Source organism: Vanellus vanellus (assembly GCF_965231255.1).
Source record: "Vanellus vanellus genome assembly, chromosome: 12".
Lineage (NCBI taxonomy): Eukaryota > Metazoa > Chordata > Aves > Charadriiformes > Charadriidae > Vanellus > Vanellus vanellus.
Window position 1 is genome coordinate 16,719,808 of NC_138917.1, and position 22,613 is coordinate 16,742,420.

At 36.8% G+C, this 22,613-nt stretch overlaps 1 protein-coding gene across 1 annotated transcript; it reads left to right on the forward strand.

Annotated features, from left to right (window-relative positions):
- Positions 1–318: 318 nt before the first annotated feature.
- On the forward strand, positions 319–22,227 carry CYLD (CYLD lysine 63 deubiquitinase; the record flags this gene model as incomplete). The annotated part of the gene is made up of 16 exons (XM_082489284.1): positions 319–825; positions 1,860–2,162; positions 3,034–3,139; positions 4,165–4,263; positions 5,397–5,513; positions 7,119–7,498; positions 9,052–9,217; positions 10,036–10,177; positions 10,721–10,843; positions 12,159–12,250; positions 13,371–13,437; positions 16,308–16,440; positions 17,014–17,122; positions 18,187–18,305; positions 18,939–19,155; positions 20,391–22,227. 16 exons carry the CDS (start codon positions 319–321, stop codon positions 20,573–20,575), a joined length of 2,865 nt encoding a protein of 954 aa, XP_082345410.1. The 3' UTR covers positions 20,576–22,227.
- Positions 22,228–22,613: the final 386 nt, after the last annotated feature.

Here is a 22,613-nt window from a genome sequence, read left to right on the forward strand (position 1 = left end):
CTGTCTCAGATTTTGCTGAACTGTTTTTACTCTGTAGGAGGAGTGGGGCTGGTCACAGTTTTGAATAATTTTCTGTTGTTTTACTTAAAACTAGCTGTAGTTCCCCCCTTTCATTTTGCCTTTTTTTTTTTCTTTCTTTCTTTTTTTTTTTTTTTCCAATCTAGGCTTTCTGCTTTGGATTTGGTTCTTTGCAAAATGAACATTGCATTGTTTCACAAACATTGGAGCCTTCAGTAGAATTTGTCAAGATCAGTGCACATAAATCAACAGCTTATTTTTCTGGAAGACTTCTGTGCAGCTTTTAAAGTTTTCATCACAATGAATTCGGGCTTATGGAGTCAAGAAAAAGCAAGTTCATCCTATTGGGAAGAGCGGATCTTTTACTTGCTTCTCCAAGAATGCAGTGTCATAGACAAGCAGACTCAAAAGCTCTTGAAAGTGCCCAAAGGTAGCATTGGGCAGTTTTTTCAAGATCGTTCTTCTGTGGGACACTCCAGAAATGTTCCTTGTAAAGGCAAGAAACTGCAGATTGGATTAAAGATTCTGGAACAACCTCATGCCATCCTTTTTGTGGATGAGAAGGATGTTATAGAAATAAATGAAAAACTAGCTGAGTTGCTTTTGGCCATTACTAACTGTGAGGAAAGATACAGTCTGTTTAAAAGCAAAAGCAGGTTAACTAAAGGCATCCAAATAGATATTGGCTCGCCTGTTAGAGTACAGCTGAGATCAGGAGATGATAAATTTCCTGGAGTTGTTCGCTTCAGAGGACCCTTGTTGCAAGAAAGGTCCCTAACGGGGATATACTTTGGAGTAGAGTTGCTGGTAAGTTTCTAGCTAAGGGGGAGCATCATATATATTTTTGTAAGATGAGCTAAAAATCTTGTATTTGAAGAGGCCGTCATAATACTTTTTTTTTTTTTCCCCCTAGAAGCATCATTACCCCTAAAATTCTGTAACCTTTGGTCTTATGTGCATAAGTATTGTTATTAATTACCCGTATTCTACATGTGAAGTGAAGCTTGATGAGGTGCATGGGCTGGCAAAAAGACTTGAACATACTCTGACTCTTCTGGCCTAGAAAAATTTAGTTACTTGCATCCCCATGGTGGCAAATATCTGACTCTCAGATTTCTGTTAAGTACTTTGTTTTTCCCTGCACGTGGCAAGATACAATCCATAAATGCAGGCTTGGATTTTAGGGATGCTGCTTCTGTAGAGCCTAAAAATCAAATGGCAACTTGTTAAGACAGAGAATGTTGTCATTGTGTGTTCCTAGTGAGATATTTCTGCAAAATGAATGTCAACCGTAAGATTCTGAAGGATTAGATTCAGGAGAGCGCCACTCATGTATTAGAAGTATATTTTTCAAAGTCCTTTTCAAACTTTTCCCAAATTCTTTGTGATTCCCACTAAGAACCTCAGGGAATATCAGGGTCAAGTGCTTCTGAAAATCAACCCTCTTCATTTGGCATCTAAGTGGAATTTTTGAATGCTTAACATTATGTCTGCTATGAAGTAGTCTTGTCTTAATCTGTCAAAAATTTGATGAAAGCAAGATTTGCACCTGAAGGAAAACATGGTTCTCTGAAGAAAAAGGCCTTTGCCTGCAGCTCCTCTCCAATCTAATGATATTTTACTGTTTATTCCCCTAAGATAGACAGCGTGTACATTTGCCACAAATTCTGGCAATAGAATTTTCCCAATATAATGATTGTTCATCAGGCAAATTTTTACCACAATTCCTCCAAAACACAGGATTATGTTACTGCTTTTGTAGTAGTCTGCTTTTGCCCAAAATATACTGCTTTTTTTTTTCTGTTCTTTTTTTTTCCTCCTCTTCCTCCTCCGACACTTAGGAAGAAGGTCGTGGTCAGGGCTTTACTGATGGACAGTACCAAGGCAAGCAGCTTTTCAGATGTGATGAGGATTGTGGGGTTTTTGTTGCTTTGGACAAACTGGAGCTGGTGGAAGATGATGACAATGAACTGGAAAGTGACTATGCAGCTCCAGTTGACGCAATGCAGGTAGAACTTCCTCCTCTGGAGATCAACTCCAGGGTTTCTCTGAAGATAGGAGAGAGTATAGAGTATGGGACAGTTATATTCTGTGATGTCTTACCAGGAAACGAAAGTTTAGGATACGTTGTTGGAGTGGACATGGTAAGAAAATAATCTGACTTTAATAACTTTTGCATGTGTGTTAGCTAGTAAATTACATGCAATATAGAAGAAGAAACATTATCCACAAGCTGCTTCAGCGGAGGCTGGCCTAAAATGGGAAATAAACACTTGTGTTCAAAGATGCCCCTTGGTGGTAATTGTTTTTTGGCATCAGGTAGATGGTATCGTATTTGATGCTAAACAGTTCAGGAGAAATACTTTGGTTACTCTGAGGAGCCTCCACTGAGCTACTTGCAATGTTAGATGTCAGTCTTGAAGTAATAGAGTTGAGTGTTTGTCTTGTGAGACTGGCTTTGTTTTGCCTTTTAAAAAAGTAGTCTGGATGCCTTTTTCTTTGTTAGCTATTTTTTAAAGCTTTTTTTCATGTAACTTTGGTTTATTTGACTTTGTTCTACCTTAAAAATACTGCATTTGAAGTACAAAAGTTGATCTTTCAAGAAAATGTGAAGCTTGTCATTAAAAATTATTTCTAGCAACTTTAATTTTTTAAAATGCACAGCTTTTAAACTTTTGGTAGTTAAAGGGTGTTTTGGTTTTGTAGATCAGTTGCTTCCATTTTCTTGATTGCAGTAGTTGCTGCATAACAATGTACTGGAATTGTTCTAACTTGTTTATAAATAATGGATTTTAGTAGAGGAATGCTTGTTACAAGAGGAATTATTTCTCAAGTGAACAGTTTAAGTTTGCATTTGTCTTTAAAGACTATAATGTTTGACTGTTCTAAATGCAAAGTGTGTTACAGGAAAAAGTAGATGTTAAACCTTTCATTTTCCTACTTTTTACATTCTGAAAAACATATGTTTGTATTCTGTACAATGTAAATCTCTGTAACATGTTTTTCCATTTTTAGGATAATCCTATTGGAAACTGGGATGGAAGATATAATGGAATACAGCTGTGCAGTTTTGCAAGTGTTGAAAGTACACTTCTTTTGCATATCAATGATGTTATTCCAGGTATGCACTGCTTTCTTAACCAGAAGACAGACTTTGATAACATCTCAACCTAGGCACTGTTATATGATTAAAACAATACTGTGGAATTAATATCTGAAATTCACTTGAATTAGTTTAACCTTCTGTGTTATACTTCAGTTTCCTCCTGCTTTTGGTTACAGTCTCACGAGTAGAAAAGGTTTAATACTGAATAAAGTTCCTGTTAAATTTTATAGTATTTACAATACTATACAGTTGTATGGTATTCATGAATATTGCAGTGTGTGTAGTGGGAATCTTTTAATTGAATATTGTTCAGTTTACTCCAGGAGTTTAAATACGTTGGATCAGAAAGCTATTCTTTCTGTGCTTGAAATGTATTGATAGTATTACTTACGCATTTTGTGAGTAAATACTTGAAAATTCATAGCAAGACTATGGAAGAATTCACTGTCCACAGTAATTCACCGAACAGTGTTAACTTGTAACCACTACAGTCCCAATTCCTTTTCTGAAGAAAGAAAAAAAGTTTTAAGTAAGACTTTGTTTGTGCTCTATTTGAAGACAGGTATTATTGAGCGTGCAGTCTTGTACAGCCATTGCCCTCTGTCTTCAATTTGGCTAACTTTTCTTATGTTCACCTCCTACTTGTTGGTTTAGTTGAGATACATGATTTTGCATGAATTCTTCTCTCTTCTCTGGGGAATTAATGGGGACTTCTCCATTTTTGGGAAAAGAACATTTGTTGTAGATGTGTTGGTAGGAAACAAAATTTAGAATTTCATGCATCTGTTTTCTGTGATGGAAGCATGCACATATGTTGAAGGACATGAAGTCAACCTATTTGATGTGTTCAAGAAATAATGGTAGACTTCAGAATAAAGTAATTGCTCATAAAATGTTGGTTATGTGCCAAAAAAAGGTTTTGCCCCACTTAGTTTTAAAACTTATGATGCCAGACCTTGGTTCAGTTACATTTCAAGTTGAACTTCTCTGTGAAGCATGGAAAAGGGAAGCTAATATTCTCTTCATATACCACGTCTTAGAGACTGTGTCACAGGACAGGAGACCTCCCAAGCTTGCCTATACCTCAAGAGGTGGTGGTGACAAAAGCTTGTTCAATCATAGTAAGCCAAAGGCTACAGGTATGTATGGGAAGTGGTTTTCTTTACCTATGTAAGATTACAATTTCTGTTGCTTGGGAAAAAGTGTTGCCTTGCACTTTCTATCACTTCATTTATTATTTCAGTTACATAATCAAGTCATTTCTCTGCAGTATTAGTATGAATTTATTTAATCATAATAAAGATGGTAGACAGTTTAAGTTAAGACCGCTCAAAATACCTTCGCTTTCATGAAAACCAGATTGGCATTTAGCAAAAATTCAAGTTATCTAGTTATCTAGTATAACCAGTTCAGGGCTGCATTCTGTTTTTCTGAAAGTGTGGTGTGTTTTGGGGGTTTTTATATTTGTTAATAAATATAGTTTGCTGTTGTCTTCCTTCTGTAGGACTAGAAACTACAAAATTTTTTAGCTCAGGAACAGACCTACTTAATAGTGAATAGGTTAATTTTGCTGTGATTCAAAACCAAAATTGAATTCCCAAAATTTCTCTTGACTCTGGTTTTGGCCACCTCTGAAAATCTTCCCAGGGAAAAAGTACCTGGAAGGGAAATAATTTATGTTTTTTTAAAGGCAGAAATCAAAATTCAGTGTCTTTTGAGTTCACTAGTAGCTATTTTGGGTTGTAGAATACGAATGACAGTGTATTCTGTAAGCTTTCACTCTGCCTGGCATTGGATGCTGGCAGAGATGGTCTTCACTGAAGTAACTGTGGTTGTATGTTGGCATGAGTTACAGCTATGTGGAATTGAGTTGGTAATATATTTGCCTACTCTGAATTTTTTTTTTTTGCTTTAAAAACAACAAAAAAAAACTGCTGCACACTTCATCTCAAATACTTTCTTATATCCCTAGTATTTCTTATATCCCCAATTTATAGTAATGAAAAATTTGTACTTGAGGGGTATTTTCTTCCGCCTTTTCTGGTTTGTGACTTGAAATTTCAGCTTGGAGGATTAAGTTGGTTTGGGATAAACTACTGCCTTGTTGCAAGCTTAGAACTGTGTCAGCTTTGGTGGGAGAGCTTGCTGCTTTGTGGAAAGGCAGTTAGGTCTTTTTGAAAGTATAGTAGCAAATTTATACCAGGAAATAAGAGTGTAGCTAACCTTTTGCAAATAGAGATTAATCTCTTCAGTAAAACGTGTTGTTTTCCAGGATCTACCTCTGAACCTGGAAATAGAAACAGATCTGAAGTCTTCTACACATTAAATGGCTCATCAGTTGACTCTCAGCCTCAAACAAAAACAAAACCCCCATGGTATATTGATGAAGGTAAAGAGAGATGATAGTCTTTCATGTAGGCATATGCTTTATTTCAAAACAAAACAAAACAAAACTAGAGTGTATTGTTGTTCTTCAAATAAAACAAGTGAGTTTAAAACAGTTGGAATATGTTGTCTTAGCAGAAGACATACTATATCATAAAAAGCATCTTGGAACCCCCATGAAAATATACTCTGTCTTAATTGACAGACCTGTTGTTTTATTCTGCATGTAGGAGATTACATTCTTGGCAACATATGCGCAGCTCTGTGGGAATGCATGTGTCTTGCAGGCAAAATAAAAGCTGAGGCTTGGAAGGAAGACATGAAGATATTCCTTGTAGCCAAGGAGTAGAGTAATTTTATTTTGCCTGTCTCTTTGTAGCTAATGTTACAGATCTAAAGGAACTGTAATATTCTGCCATGCCAGCTAATGAATCTGGAAGTAGGAGGGGGAAATAATCTCACTCAGCATACATGTTTTTTCAGTGTTTTTTAAAGTTATTTCTGTTAAATCTGTCTCTGAATTCCAACAAGTATGGGTGCACATACCCAAAGGATCAGTATATCTTGATTTGCTTCCAGATCTATTTTTTTTTTTTTTTCTGGTAAGCTTTTCCAAAGTGTGGCTGGCTGGCTTAGTGACTGAAGGGATAAATACTAAACTAATAATGGTAACTTAAAATTGTTGTTGGTTGCCTAACAGATGTTGTTCCAACAGCTTGGAACTGTCTAAAAATTAGTTTATTGCAATATTTAAAATAAAAAAAGTAAATACCCTATCTATAATGGACTATGGAAGTAAAGGATTAAATATTTTTTTTTTTAATTTTTGGACATTAACTTCAGTTAATAAAACAGCAGTGGGAGAAGAGGTGATGAAGAAGAGGCTTTTGCTCTGTGAATACCAATTTTGTATTAGAGACTACGTAGAGAGATGAGAGAAGATGCAGAACGCTTGTGCTTTTACACCTAGTTGTGATCTCATTTATCAAGCACTGCATGATGCATAAGTCATGACTTATTTAAATCCTTTATTCTTTATAGACACTGATAGATTCCTTGTGTTAGAACCAAAGTATATTGTGATAGAGCCAGGGGAATAAACACTTTTCCATTTGCAAATCATGTCTGCAAGCAATTATTCATCTCTGTGTAAGCTGTGAACGAAATCCTTTCCTCAGTCACACTGACCAAGGAGTTCTTCCTAGTTTTGCCCATTACAGTCATAATCCTTGGGGCTGTTAACTTGTATTCAAAGAAAAATTCCAATGGGGGCGGGGGGGAGTGGGATAAAAAAGTTTTCAGTCTAAACCTTCCTGTAGTTCCTGGCTAACATCTCCTTTCTCTGGGCTGTTCGTTTCCGTTGGTTGTCGTAAAGGTGGCAGGGCTACAGTGATGTCTCCTCAGCCAGTTCAGTCTCTCCAGTGTTGCCAAGTGCCAAACATCTTCCAACATGTCCTCAGCTGTTAGTGCTTCCTATACAGGACTCTCATTAAATCATATGTGGGTGCAGATATACTTCATTGGTTTTATAGCTGTGTCTTTCCTTTTGTAAGATGGGGGGGAAAAAAACCCCCAGTGTTTACTGACATCTTGGTTTTGATTTTAACAGTTGCCGAAGACCCTGCAAAATCACTTACTGATTCATCGCCTGGATTTGGGCATTCTTCACCACCACTGCAGCCGCCTTTAACAAACTCTGTGTCTACAGAAAACAGATTTCACTCCCTCCCTTTTAGCTTGACAAAAGCATCAAGTACTAATGGTACTATTGGACATAGTCCTCTCTCTTTATCCGTTCAGTCAGTCATTGGTGATGTAAATACAACGGCTAGCCAGGAGAGTCCATCAACAGCAGGCCCAGTCGGGAACTCGCATGGTCTTGAAGCAGGTTCCTTGGCTGAAGTTAAAGAAAATCCTCCTTTCTATGGAGTAATCCGCTGGATTGGCCAGCCCCCTGGAGTAAATGAAGTATTAGCTGGACTGGAACTGGTAAATATAAATTGTATTATAAAATTCATTTTATATAATAATATAATATACAATGCATAATAATACATAATATATTTAAATATATTAATTTCTATAAATTCATATTGGTATTAATTACATGTTACTAGTTTTGTTTCTGAGAGTTGGTGCCTGTATATTGGCAAAAACAGTCAGTCTGGAGGAGTTTGTCCAAACAGGTTGCCGTGTGATCTCCATATAACATAGCTAAATCCTTAGATGAGCTCCCACTTCTGTGGCTGCCCTAGACCTTACTCAGTTAATAGGCTCTGAGATGTCTTTGTGTCTCAATGGGTAATTGAATTTGTAGGACTGGTCACTTACTTTACGGGAGTGCCCTTTGCTTACATTATAGAGATTTTAATTGAAAAAAGCCAACGATATTTAAAGGCTCTTTGAAATGCAGATTTACATAAAATACCCAGGCTGTAAGAGTCTTTATTAAATATTATTTTTTTGCTTGTTGTGCCTTACAAGCAAACAGGCAGCCTCAGTTATGACGGTCAGAGTCTTAACACTGGTTTTGATAACGGATGGTAGTGATATTGTTGATTTGACAGCCATGTGCTTTATGTGTTGCTATGGGGCCTTTGTAAATTCACCACTGTTGCAACCATAAATTGCGGTTATGTACTGCTGTTTACTCTGTGGCAGCCAAGGTTGTGATTGGCTGTCAGTTAAATTAACGTGTAAGCAATTAGGGAGATGGGGTTCTTTATTTTGGGATAATGTTCAGTAAAATTTCAGACAAAGCAGCGTACAGTTATGTAAAACAACAAACATCTTTAGCAAAGTAGGTGAGAATGTGACTGGAATTTCAACTGTTACACAAAATCCTGATGCCTGTGGGGTTTTTGGGTGAAGCTCAAGCTATAGTTTGCCGCAGGTGTTCTGCGACTGCATCTTAGGATGCCTTGTGTTAAACTTAGTCTTGGACTTGCCTGTCATGCATTTCTCCATTAAAACCTAGCCGCTGTGAGTTAACATACTTAAATCACATTACCACAGACAAATAATGATAACTTGTTACTTTTCATACCTAGTTTGTGTTGTCTTTCCTTGATGTACATTTTTTGTGTTCTGAAGCAGGTGTTTTTCTCGTGCAGGCCGCAGTCACACTGGAAGTATTCATACTACCCAATGCTTAGTGATTTTAATTGAGTTTTAAAGGGTGCTCGGTAGTGTGTGCATGCTCTTTCTAACTACAGAAGGAATCTGGAGCGACTGGCTAGCTTAGTTACGTTCCTAATGTTGACTAGGTTTAATTCTTGCTCTCTGCTCCCACCTCCCCCAAGCTGCTTCTGATGGAATTTTTGTTTTATTTTGGATATTTAAGCATGAAGAAAAGAAGCGTGACTCTTAATTTCCTCAATAAATCCAATTAACGCTGCAGCTTTGTATACTAAAATGTAGGAACATTGTATATCAAGCTTCAGAGTACCTGAAGGGTGGCTTATGGGTGGATATTTTATCAAATGTTTTACTGCAGAATTCTAGAAATAAGAAAAATAGTGAATTCTCACTTAAATTTTCAGGAAGATGAATGTGCAGGTTGTACGGATGGAACGTTTAAAGGGACTCGATACTTCACTTGTGCTCCGAAGAAAGCTCTTTTTGTTAAACTCAAAAGCTGCAGGCCAGATTCCAGGTTTGCCTCACTACAGCCCGTTTCCAACCAGATTGAGCGCTGCAACTCTCTAGGTACTGAGCTTCTGCTCATTAATTATTTGTCAGCTGGGACCTGACTTGTGTTTTGGTTTCATTTGTTCCTGCAATATGTTTTTTGTATTGAACACTTGAAAATCTGTACAGGTATTACTTAAATGAGATTAAAGAATAGCAGGTCAGTCTGTACAGAACATAATGCTTCTATGGATTACTTTTTTATGCTTTAAAGTAACGAAATATTGGTATATTTAAAGAAATTTCATAAAATCAAGGGATTTTTTGTTATGCTGTACATTTTTCTACTTTAGAAGTTGTAAAGCAATTTTGCTGAAAATGGTATTTGCAACTCCAGCAGTATGTGGTTACCTTGTCAGAAATAAAGACAGTTACTTTTCTATAATGTCAATTAATTTTTTTTTCTAAATGTTAACATGTATTTTTATGGTGAAAGTTAGAAAAAAAAAACGAGTTTTCACCACTAACTTCAAATATTTTTGATTTCTTGGGTCATGTTGTATTGCCTGGGACAACAGCAAAGAAAAAAGTGTGTGATACTTGTAAGATAGTGTGAACAGGGCATTTGTAATGAGAGGAGAACTTCATTCCTACTGGATAAATTAATTCAGTGCTGCAGGCTTTCTGAAGCACTCTAATGTGCGTTGTCAGTGGAATGTAAGGCCTTGTTCATTCTCTGGAAGACAGTGCGTCTCAGCTATAATAAAATGCTATTCTAGTCCAGAGAAAGAATGCTTACACTAAGGCAGCAACTTAGCTATAAAACATTAATAGGAAAATCTCAAGGGGGATAAAATTTGAGGCTTTAAAGTGTCTTTTGAAAAAAAAAATTTCAGCCTTTGGAGGTTACTTAAGTGAAGTGGTAGAAGAAAACACTCCTCCAAAAATGGAAAAAGAAGGTTTAGAGACAATGATTGGAAAGAAGAAAGGTATCCAGGGTCATTACAACTCCTGTTACTTAGACTCCACCTTATTCTGGTAAGTTCATAATTTGTATAGTGGCATCCCATGCTAGAAATGCAGAACACGTGATCTTTGTTGTAATGACTGTCTGTCTGTATTACTGTGCAGCTTACAAAGTCATGCACTCTGGTCTTTGACACATTACTGTGCTCTTTCAATTTGAACAAGTTCTGCAGCTGCATAACATGAAGTGCTAATCGTGTCCAAATTGTCCTGGCCCTTCTGTATCTATACTCTTTTTGACTGTAAATGGTTGAAGGATGAAAGATTACACGGGCCGGGGGGTGGAGGGAGGGAAATCTCTGTTATAACTTATTTGCAGAATCCTGCCTTGGCAACTGGTTTTGTACTCTGCTGCAGAAAGGATACTGGGTTAGAGTGGACTTTTACTATTTAGTACAGCTGTGTTGTCCTCTGTCCATAATTCTCTCTTTTTGAGTTTGTTTAGTTCTTTAATTCTTCCTGTGCTTTGCTTGGCTTGTCTTATGTTGCTTAGGCATCTGAATGGTTGTCTCTTCCAGAATCAAAACAACCTTCCTCTTCTTTTTTTCTTTGTAGCCTGTTTTCTTTTAGCTCTGTTTTGGACACTGTGTTACTCAGACCTAAAGAAAAGAATGATGTAGAGTATTATAGTGAGACTCAAGAGCTGTTGCGGACAGAGATTGTGAATCCTCTGAGAATGTAAGTACAGACGTGAACTGGTCTCTGGTCTAATATAAATTTTATACTAGATCCTGCTGTGTATGCGTTCCTATTGCAAACCTGAAAACTTTGGCGAGCCACTACTGCCAGTCTGTCCAGGTTTTTTTGAGTATTTTTACTTGTTCTTCATGGTAAATTTAATCAGTGCTGACTGGAAATAGTTATTCATTGTTTGGCAATAAAATATTTTCACTACTCTTTATTTGGAAATGCGATCATCATAAAGCTATTGTAAAATTTGTATAGGTATAAATACAAAAACTTTGATAAATAAAAGTTATGTTTGTTCACAGCATTCGTATTTACATGTTTTAATGATGCTGTTCTTGACAAGAAGTGTATTTGGGTTATCTTATGTGGCGTTTCACAATTTGATAGATTTTATGGGGCTTTAAAAGTTTCATTAATTTTTACATGTGGTCCGCAAGTGTCCAAAATGCTTTTATTAAAAGAACTTAACACGAGCCTTGTAATTTCTTAGGCACAATGAATGAAGGAAAAATGGCAAAAATCTGCATGAAAAGTTATGTCTTTAGCTTTTTTTTAAACATGCAAATAATAAAGTTGTAGTTCTGAAATTCTGTGGGCTGCCACTGAACAATTTATCACAAAGTTTTACTTTTGATTCCTGGAATAAAATGATGGCTTCTCAACCCTTGTTGTACGGGTGCGTGTACTTTGCTTGGTGTGTTCCAGAGTTCTGTGGTATAGGTACTAGGATACACACCAAGTAGCAGAAATTTTAAATGGCTGAGAAGACCGAAAGTCTTACTTCTCCTGCCTTTCCACCATGCTTAAAACTTTCTTTGCATTTTTTGTACAGTTTTAGAGGAAAGGATTGAATGCTTAAAACTTCAGCATCTTGGGTCAGCAATACAGTTCTATATCTTTTTCTCTAATACTGAAATATTTTTTTATTAACAACTCCCACAGTGGTGCTGTTATGTGACATTCTGAAAGCAATGTATTTGGCAGTGCAAATTAGAGTGATAAACAAATCAAAAGTAGTTGACTGACAAATCAGAAAACAGTTATCCTGGTAAGTTAATGTTTTAAAAAGAGCTTTTAAAGGTTATACGAGAACACTGAGCACTGCACTAAATTTATACTGCATTAAAAAACCTGGAAGTTAAATTGAGTATGAGGAGTCAATATGTAGTTTTGAAGAAATACCGTATACAGTTAAAGAAGGATCTGAGAGCCTGTATTTCAGCATTTAAGAGTGGGGTTTTTCTTCTGCTTCTCTGACTTCATCACAAACTAGCTAATAGCTTATTAAACCCATTTATCTTAGATACGGATATGTATGTGCTACAAAAATAATGAAACTGAGGAAAATACTTGAAAAAGTTGAGGCTGCATCAGGATTCACTTCAGAGGAAAAAGGTAACTGGGGAGGTTTTCCTTTCTTTGAGATTTCTAAGAATCATAATATGAAGGAACTGAAATACCTTGCTATACAATTGCACCAGAACAAAGCACACAAATATTTCTCTGTAGCAGTAATATCTTTGCCAGAGATTTGAGTGACCATTGGATGGTAAAAAGGTCTTTTCTGCTTCCTCGGGTCTGTAAGGAACCCTAGCTGAACAGTTTCTGCTCTTAAATCTTTCACTGACAGGATTTCTTTTCTTGCCTTCCCGTGCCCATGTAACTCTCTTCTATCAGTAAGAGGAGATCGAAGGCTCTTCCTCAGAAATTAAGACCGTGATAAGGCTGGGGTCTTTGTCCTCTTTCAAAAAGTCACTTTGGTTCCTGAGAAATAATCCTTCTACTACAAAGTCTCATTGTCACAACGGCTATGTAGTATTTTAAGAAATAAAATGTGTAAATCATGTTAAAATAGTAAATTCCCAACCTTTTGATCATTTGCTGCATATAATGGTTAATTAGGATTGTATTATGTAGCTGTTTTGTTTTTGTTTGGGAGAATGCTACCTGCTTTGTAAATGCTAAATGCTGAAACCAAATATTTATTGCAGTTAGTGGCAGGAAGAGAAATATACCAGAAAACTCGGTGTTGGGGGAGAATAGAGCTCTGGGAATCTAGTGCTGGCTGCATTCTTGATTAGACAACTCGGTCTCTAGTTTAGAGAACTTTGTACTATTGTGTGGTTTTTATGTAAGTGTTGCTGTCACTACTCCTCACTGCTTCTTGGCAGTTTCACTGTTTTCTTTTCAAAGCTTTTATTTTCTCCCAAAAAAGTGTGTGGCGCCAAATGATTCCTCTGAAATGCAGATCATCTTTTTGATGCTTATTGGAAAGCTTTATTACCCTGTTGATCCGGTGTCTCTTATTAGGGCCGTTTGACACCAACAGAGTTAAATAGAGGTTTGTGTCATGAAAATGTTCATAGTTTGTCATAGTCTTATTGTGTTAATAAAGCTGTAAAAATGAACCTTTACTTTTTCCTATTGAAATTTTGAAAATTTTCATTTAAAATCAGTCTTGAGTAATGTATCTGGTTTTGCATACTAACAAGAATTTTTTTCCTCCCTCCCTTAGATCCAGAAGAATTCTTAAATATTTTATTTCACCATATTCTAAGAGTTGAACCACTGTTGAAAATAAGGTGAATCTTTTTTTCTCTTTTGGACTCTATTTGTAGAGGCTGATGAGGAGAGACCATCTGCTGCCTTTCAAATTGAGATAGCTCTTAGAGCACCTTTGACTTGTGATTCATATTTCTAATAAGATTCAATATATAGTGACAAGTTTGACACTATTTCCTGCCTTTTTTGGTAGGTGGGTTTTGCCCCACTGGTGTCTCGTTGCAAATGCTCATGAACATACTTTCATGAGAACTGGGCAAAGATCCCCTGTCCTAGTGTACTTGAGAGCCTTATTGTCTTCCTGTTAGTTGTGCTGGACAAGGGCTGTGGTAGGAGGACCTACAGCACTTCTCATGTGGCCTACAGCTTGTAGCCGCTTATTTCTGGGACAAGCTGCAGAGATTGCTGAATCGGTGTTTAAGCCATGGAAACTGATTTGCATTTCTTCTTTAAGGCTAATGACAATATTTCAATGGTTTGCCTTGAATCAAGCCTGGCATTTCTTACTTTATCAAAATAACAGATACTGTCATTTATGTGTACCTTTATTCTTGACTGTAGCACTACAAGGATTCAGCTGTCATAACTGAGCTTAACAGAGGTAGGGATTGTTGCCCACTGCTGTCATTCTTCTAGGTGGCACCTGATAGTCTCAGGTTCCTTGCTGCATTCTGTGGCAGCAGCAGTGCTGCAAGGCATTTCCTATAGTTCTTCAGTCCTTTCTTCATTGCAGAAATTGTATTAGTTTATATGCTGCTTTAGTTCAGTGATGTGTGAGGTGTGTTAAGTGCCTGCTGTCTGTTGCGCTATGCAGAGATACGGGAGCTACAACACCATAACTAGAGCATCTGTGTGTAGTGTGCTGTAGTTCACATGCCATTTGTGTACAGCATAGGGAAATTTAGGAAAAGTTTGCAGGGGTGGGAGATCAAGGCATATCATTAATTTGAAAACTATGTTCCTGCTTCTGCCTAGACAAAGGTCTGTGTTTGTAATCTACTGTTAGGTTAAAAAAACAAAACACGACAACTAGTGACTTCAATAATGTAGTGAGAGAACAGCTTGCCACCTTAAGATCCTCACAGTTGTTGTTGCTGCCTCACTTCAATTCTATGAAATGCAACGTACTGAGAAACCTGTGGCTGATGTATTATTCTGGTGAAACATATGGGGTGCAATATTATAATTATAATATTAGTATTTATTATTATAATTAGAATAATAGATCTTAATGTGACAATGTAGTTGGTAGTTAACAGGTGTGCTGCTGTGACAGAAATCACAGCTGAAAGGAGTGAAGTAAAAGCAGAAGATGCCTTTTGTTCCACTTGTACATTTCTGCGCTGTCTTACATAGTTCTTTAATCCCTCTTTTGTAAAGTTTGCCCTTCAAGGTTGAAGACAGACATGTCATGTCTGTGCCATACAGAGGAGAACAGAACTTACTTACACCATTCAGCTTTTAGCACCAAAGTCGGTGTGGTTTGTGTACGTAACTTAACTTTTTAAGAGTAGTTCAGAAGTCTCTCTTAGAAAGAAGGCTTAAAATCAATAATAGTAACTTTGCACATCATACTCTTAGAATCCTGTCAACACCTGAGTACTCTAAAAATCAATGTCGTCTTAAATGGCTGGCTGGCTGGGATGGGAGGATGTTATCATTTATAGCAAGTTTGATGAAAGCTCCCAGGAGTTTCATCCCAGGAACTTTGACGCTAGGATGAAACAGCTCCTACCGAACCGTTTCTTTTTGCCGTTGGAGGCTTGTTACTCCTGTATGCTTTTCCTCCATGATAGCAAAGTCCATTTCTTCAATGTGAGCACAGTCTTCTATATCCTTTCTCATGTCCTTCTGGAGTAGGTTGAATTACTCATCTGAAGCTCTTTTCTCAAAGATGTCAGATTTATGCTTATGTAACAAATATTACCTGAAAACATCAGTACTTAATTTTGACTTTATTTTGAAATACCTGACCTCAAAGCTTACTTAAATGGGTAGCTTAAGCCTTTGTCCCTCTCCTTGTCCATATAAAATTGTGTTGTGGTTCTTCTTTTTTGTGTTGTTTTTTTTTTGTGTGTTTTTTAGGGGGGCGGGGTGGGGGTGGGGTGTATTGATTTGTGGTGTGTGTTTCTTTGTTTAGTGGGGTTTTTTGCCTTCTGTGGTTTGTGGGGGGTTTTGTGCCCCCCCGCCCCCCTTTTGGTGAGGATGAAGGTATTTCTTCAGACCACTTACTATGGCTAGTGTTGGCAGTTAATGTCGTAGCCTGCCATCTTAACGTTTGCCTGGGTGTGGAATGCTTCCTAACAATTAGAGATGGACAGCCCTTAAATCTGGATTACCCTTTTCAAGAGTTCACTGTTAACCATATAGCAAGTCTAGCAATGCTTCCACTGTAGAAAGCAGTGTAAATATCTCCCTGATTAAAAGGAAATGTTTCATTAAACCCAGTCATGTTTTTAACTCCTTATTGGGAATATCATACTGAAGAGAATTACTGTTGTTCCTTTTGATGTTTTATTACTGAAACTCTTAGTAAAGCTGCTTTAGTGTGTTGGAGTTTTTGATGCATGTGCTTAGGAAGTATTTCTTGGTTGGTAGTTTAGTAATGCATAGGCACACGTTTCTAAAACATACTCTGACAACTATACTGCTTTTGTTTCTTAAATAAGTTTTTTCTAAAAATCAGTCCATGCTTAATACTTGATTGCCAAGCATCTAAGGCCCTTTGTTGTTGTTGGCTTTTTTTTTTTTTTCTTTTAAAGCACAATATATTTTGATGCAAAGAGGATGTTCTATAGACTTATTTTCTGGTAGGTGTTATTTTCCTAGTAAAATGCAGTCATTGTTGCAGTACAGCTTCGGAATCTGTTTTTTTTAAATCTGTTTTTAGATCAGCAGGTCAGAAAGTACAAGACTGTTACTTCTATCAAATTTTTATGGACAAAAATGAGAAAGTTGGAGTCCCGACAATTCAGCAGTTACTGGAGTGGTCATTCATCAACAGCAATTTGAAGTTTGCAGAGGTTGGTGGTGGCTGTTGCTTTGTTAAAAGTAGGATTTGATGTGAAAACAAAAGGCAGACACATTGGAAATGGGAGTACTAGGTCAGTGGTACAGGTTGCCTACATTACAAAAATATTTTACAGTTGACTTAATGACACATATCTTTTGGCTGAACAGACCGAATTGCTAAAAGAAAACTTCTTAGCTACTGCCAGTCAGTTGTCTTAAGGACTAATATTTTGAGATCCCTCTGTTTGTAAAAAGCTTTACAAAGGGAAGATTTTTTTCTTCCCACCTTCCCCCCCTCCCCTTTCCCAATGGGGAAGTGCAGTTCACTATATGTAGTATCATACTTGTGCATGACTGAGACTTAAAACATTTGACAGTGATTTAGATGCCACTTTCTTGGCTTTTTTAGCTATACTTTCTCTCAAAGACTATTTTGGTTTGCCTACTGTCTTGTTAATTTTGAAGTCAATGGGCTGCAAGTTTAAATAATGTGTATGTATGTCTATCATATTAGAAGTATATCTCTAAACTTAGATAATTATCTATCTCAAACTCATTACATTACATTCTGGCATTTTACCTAGGCACCCTCTTGCCTGATTATCCAGATGCCTCGGTTTGGAAAAGACTTCAAAATGTTCAACAAAATTTTTCCATCCTTGGAATTAAATATAACAGACTTACTTGAAGATAGTAAGTATGTAACATTGGGTTTTGTAATAAAAGAGAGTTGTTGAGAGTGACTAACAGTGAAAGTATTCCTGGTAGTTCTGTTTTTTGTTTTTATTAAATATTTCACAAGGTAGTGTGAGATGCTCGGGCTGAGGAGAAAGGAAAGTTTACTGGCTAGAATGCTTTTTTTTTTTTTTCCATGTCAATTAAAAGCTATATTTCAGAAGAATGTAGAGACTATAACTTGCTTATGTTTATTTAATTCTTGTGTATCTATAAAACTAAACTTATTTAAAAATGGTGGTGTTAAAATTGAGTTATTAGCAGCAAAACAATTCATTAATACGGCAGGCAGGAAATGTTAAAAGCGAAGTGTGGCATTGAGATTGGTTAACAGGACAACGATGATTAAGTTTCATTAGCCTTTATCAGTTTGTGCTGCTTATTTCTAAGCTTTTTGTCATTAGTTTATCAAACTAGAAGAGAACTTTAGATTGGTATGTAAACCTGCAGCATGTAGTCATGGTGCATTTTCCAACTCTAAATCTATCGCTTTTTTTTATGACCTAAATTTCTGGTACTGGTCATCCACTGACTTTCATTGCATTACCTAAGAAAAGACACATGATTTTAAGTTTGAGATAAGAATTAATAAAACTGCTAAAATTCATTAGAATAATTATCTCTGAAACTGTCATGGCCATCAACTTATGCTTTTTTTTTTTTCTTCTGGTGTTGACAGGCATAGGGGCTAAGCTAACTGTACCAATACCAATAGAGAGAACTAACTCAATTTAAAAGCCTGTTTTTACTTGTTTATGCAGTTGATAAAACTTTATTTTTATCATGTTCTGTTTTGCAACTTACTACTCAACCTTTTTCTCCTATTTCATGTTATGTCAAAAGGAAGAAACTAAATATGGTGTTACACTTCTGCTTTGATTGGCAATCTTGTTTTAGCTTTTTTAACGTAGTGTTTTTCTCTATTTAAAGTAGTAATCCTCCCTCCTTTCCATACCCCTTGTATTAAAAAAGCAAAAAAAGCCTCCCCAAATTGGAGACTAATATCTTCTTCAAACATGCAGCTCCCAGGCAGTGCCGCATATGTGGAGGGCTCGCTATGTATGAATGCAGAGAGTGTTATGAAGATACTGATATTTCTGCTGGGAAAATCAAGCAGTTCTGCAAAACGTGCAATACACAAGTAAGTTGTTGTCTTTGTTATTATACGTGGGTTTAACCGTACTGTAATAATCAAAAGAGTGTAGTGAGACTTTCTCACTAGCACTAGTGTAACTGCGCCCACCAAGTCAAGCATAGCCTTTGGTGACAAATCAGGAATTCCACTTGACCCTGCAATGTAATCGTCAACAGCTTCTTACTGAAAACATGGCAAATGCCAAATCTGGGACTGAATACAGTGAAGTAGTAATTGTGAGCAGCTTGGAATCAGTTTCCTGTCACCTGCTTTAAATCCTAATTTTACATACATACTACCTTGTTTGACTTGATAAATTAATGACATACAACCGTTTACTTTTGAGAGCTGTTTGGTAACTTGCATGAAACTGTCATAGTCATGGCTTGTTTTCAGGTCTGAGCACAGTACAAAATTGTTGCAATAAATCTGACCTTCCTTCTAACCTTAGATTTGAATTTTCTGGGCAATATTGAACTACACTGGTGGGGGAAAATAGAAGGAATATTTAGTCTGCTACTGTTACTGCAGTTCCTTCTCTAATGCCATTAATCTTCAGTTCAGCCGTATTGTTCTTTTTAGCTTTGTCTGCCACCGAAATGAATAAACTTATGGGGTGTTTTTTATCTTTAACTGTAGGTTCATCTTCATCCCAAGAGACAGAGTCATAAATTCAATCCATTGTCACTACCTAAAGATCTGCCAGACTGGGATTGGCGACATGGCTGCATCCCGTACCAGAAGATGGAGTTATTTGCTGTTCTCTGCATAGAAACAAGCCACTATGTAGCTTTTGTTAAATATGGGAGGGATGACTCCGCCTGGCTTTTCTTTGACAGCATGGCAGATCGGGATGGTAGTAGATCTCTTATTTATTCTTACTAATTTTCTCTTAATTTTTTAATGTATATTACTATTTTAAATTTCAGTATCTATTTCTTAAGGTTTAGGGGATATTTAACTTGACGTACCTGATGCTGGAACACTAATCTTGACCCAGCCTTACCTCAGTGCATTGATTTTGTAGTAGCTGCTGATTAGTGTAATCTGAATTTCACCTAAATTGGATACCTTAATAAGTAGATGGTACAGAAGTCACTGCAGAAGTTTCTAGCAAGACTCCTTACACGTTTTTCTATACTTTGCAAGTTTGGCAGAGAGAATTCATTTTAAATAATCAATTGCAGGAATATGTTTTTTCAGTCTGTATTTGAGTGGATATATACAATTATCAGATAGTATGAAAATATTTTTATTGCTTTTGCTTAACTGACTTAGTGTAGGTGTCTTTAGAATAAAAAATAGTCACACATTACAACATCTATGCCGTTCCTTTGAATCTCTTTAGAGTTATCAGTGGAAAACCGTTACCCTGTAATAACACAAATGTCAGTAAAACAAGTGTTCTCTTAGATATTGCTGCATTGAACCGGAGACTCCTTATTTAAACACTATTTCCTCCTGGTGCCTGAGAAAAAGAGTAATAGATGCAAGTGTCAGACTCATAGTAACAGTTCTTTGCATGAAGAATTATTGTGTCCCTCTGTATCACAAATATTTTTCTTCAGTTCGTGCTAAACCTAAAAATGTCTGCTGGGAACAGTGTCATGCATGTCCATACTTGTGGTGTTTGAATTTGCTCATTTTTACATGGAAAATGGCAGTAGTCAATAGTCTTGCAAGTCAGGTACAGAAACTCATGGTTTATAAATTCATCAGCTGTTACCAGTTGCCATGTTATTAACAAATTCAGTAGTGTTTGAGGTGGAGTATGTATTTAGGTCACTCTCCCAAAGTCATACAGAATTTTTAGTGTTAATGAAAACCCAAAGTTCTCATTCTGGTGGGGGGTTTGCGTGGGTGTTTGCTTGTTAGTGAACACTACAAGATACTCTGAGAGCAATTGCGATTTTTCTTGTACAATACGCTTTTCATACAAGTTTACCCTGCAGTAGTCCAGAATGGCATATTTAGGGTTTTTTAGAAGGCATTTTCAAGAACTGGTGATGCGGTCATAACTAAAGTACATTATAGAGAGTAAACATATGTAGATGCTATCCTAATCTGTTTTTCTTTCCTTATGGTTAAAAGGAGGTCAGAATGGCTTTAACATTCCACAAGTTACCCCATGTCCAGAAGTTGGTGAATACCTGAAGATGTCTGTAGAAGAATTGCACTCACTGGATTCCAGAAAAATTCAAGGTTGCGCGCGAAGACTACTTTGTGATGCTTACATGTGCATGTATCAAAGTCCAACGATGAGTTTATACAAATGAACGATGTCCTCTGGAAAACTGAAGAAAGAGTATAGAGTTATCGACGCATTTGCTGCGTTTTTTGGTTAGTTTTAATGCAACCGTTGCTGGCAATGGATGCGATGACAAGGAAGCAGTTGACTCTCAGAGCAAAAGGATTACTGTTCCAAAAACTATACGTGGAGTTCTATAATTGAAGTATTTAAGCATTTTGCACTCTAGGAAGTGTGCTTGTGTGTGTTTGTTTTATAAACAAAGTCTAAGTGAAGTTACTAAAACTTAAAGCTTTAAGTGCATTGATTATACACAGGCTTTTTTGAGATGTTAAAGGTGGAACTGTATCAGGAGAAAACTCCTTAGTCCATTAGGAATGTAAAGATACAGAGTATTCTTGCTCAGTTCATTTCTATGGGCAAAGGATGATGATTCTCTTGTGTTTCTCTGCCCCCAACACCCACTGCTTCTCCCCACCCTTGGTCTTTGTAGCACCACACATTTTCTGTCTTGAAGAGAGAATAACTTCAGTTTCAGTATGATAAATTTTAGACTGTTCGTTGCATATTAATCCTGTTCTGTTATCTGTCTACTACATTCTTTTCAGTTCACACATTTGCATCCTCAAAAATTAACGTTCATTTAAAGATCTGAATTCCTATCTTGTGAAAATCAAGCACGCAGATTTTCTATCTATCTGTTAACTTGCAATTTTTGGAGGGGAAAAAGAGGAGGAGAAGAGGGTATTAAAGGGAAGCGTAATTGCTGAAATATAAAATTAGCAATGGAAGTTAACAGATGTCTCTTTCTAAGTGTCTATTTTTAAAGAAACAAAGCAGTCTGGAACAGCACAGCAACTATATACAAATGATTTGAGGACAAAACAATAAAATAGTGGATTGCCTCAGGGATTGTTACTGAAGTGGATTCTAGTCCTTGGTAAAACAAAACTGACTTTTCTATAGTACATTAAGCTACTACCTGGGAATATGTTATACATCTGACTCTTCATTTTGGGATTACTAATGAATATTAAGAATCTGGAAGGAGGAAACTATCAATTAAAGCAGATCAGAGTTTTACTGTATACCAAGTACCTAATCAAACCTAACTTGAAAAGCTGCAAAACCTGCGTTGATGTAAAATACTATACTTCGAAGTCTGTTGGTTCCTGTTTGCAATGAAATACTGTTGTTTTAGTTGCTTTTTAGCTACTTCTGTCTACACTGACTAGCAAACATGCAACTATATATATATACAGTAAAATCTGGTTGTACAAATTGCATATATATGAGCTGTACATTTTCAACTCTAAGATGTTTTATATGGAAAACTTTTGTTATGGGATTAAGTCTGTAGAAGGAGAGGTTACAAAATATAACAGAGGAAAAGCCACTTTGAAAAAGCTAGTGGCCTAAAGATAATGGAGACTGATCCCATGTTGTAGAAAATGTGGTTACTTTGTTTTTCTGGGAAAACCTGAAATCTTTCTTTGGGACACAGTACCACAGAACAGTACTAGAGAGAGATTTGAAAATTATACTCGAAGGACTAATCTGTCTAAAGTGAGGGGTGCTGAGAGAGTTGATCTGCTCCATTAGCCGCTGCATGAAGTGTGCTCTAATTTTTCACTCTCAAGAGCAAGGAAGTTATTAAAAGTGTCACTGTTGCTTTTGCCTCTAATAGTCTCCTGGTTTCCATGTTCCCTTGTCTTATTTATCTAGGCTGCGCTCCTTGGCAAAACTCGATTTCTTTAGTTTCAGTACTACTATGAGCTCTTGAACTCTTTCTCTCCTGAAAAAATTCAGTGAGGTGTTAGGTGATGGAATCTATAACCATCTGCCAATGCATGGTTCATTGTCCATTGGCTCCCTTATGGCTTCAAACATGAAGAAGGTAGATTTAGATTAAATACTAGGAAGAAATTTTTCACTTTGAGGGTGGTAAGGCACTGGAACAGGTTGCCCAGAGAAGTTGTGGAAGCCCCATTCCTGGAGGTAGCTTGAGGGGCTGGATGGAGCTTTGAGCAACCTGGTCTAGTGGAAGGTGCCCCTGCCCAGGTCAA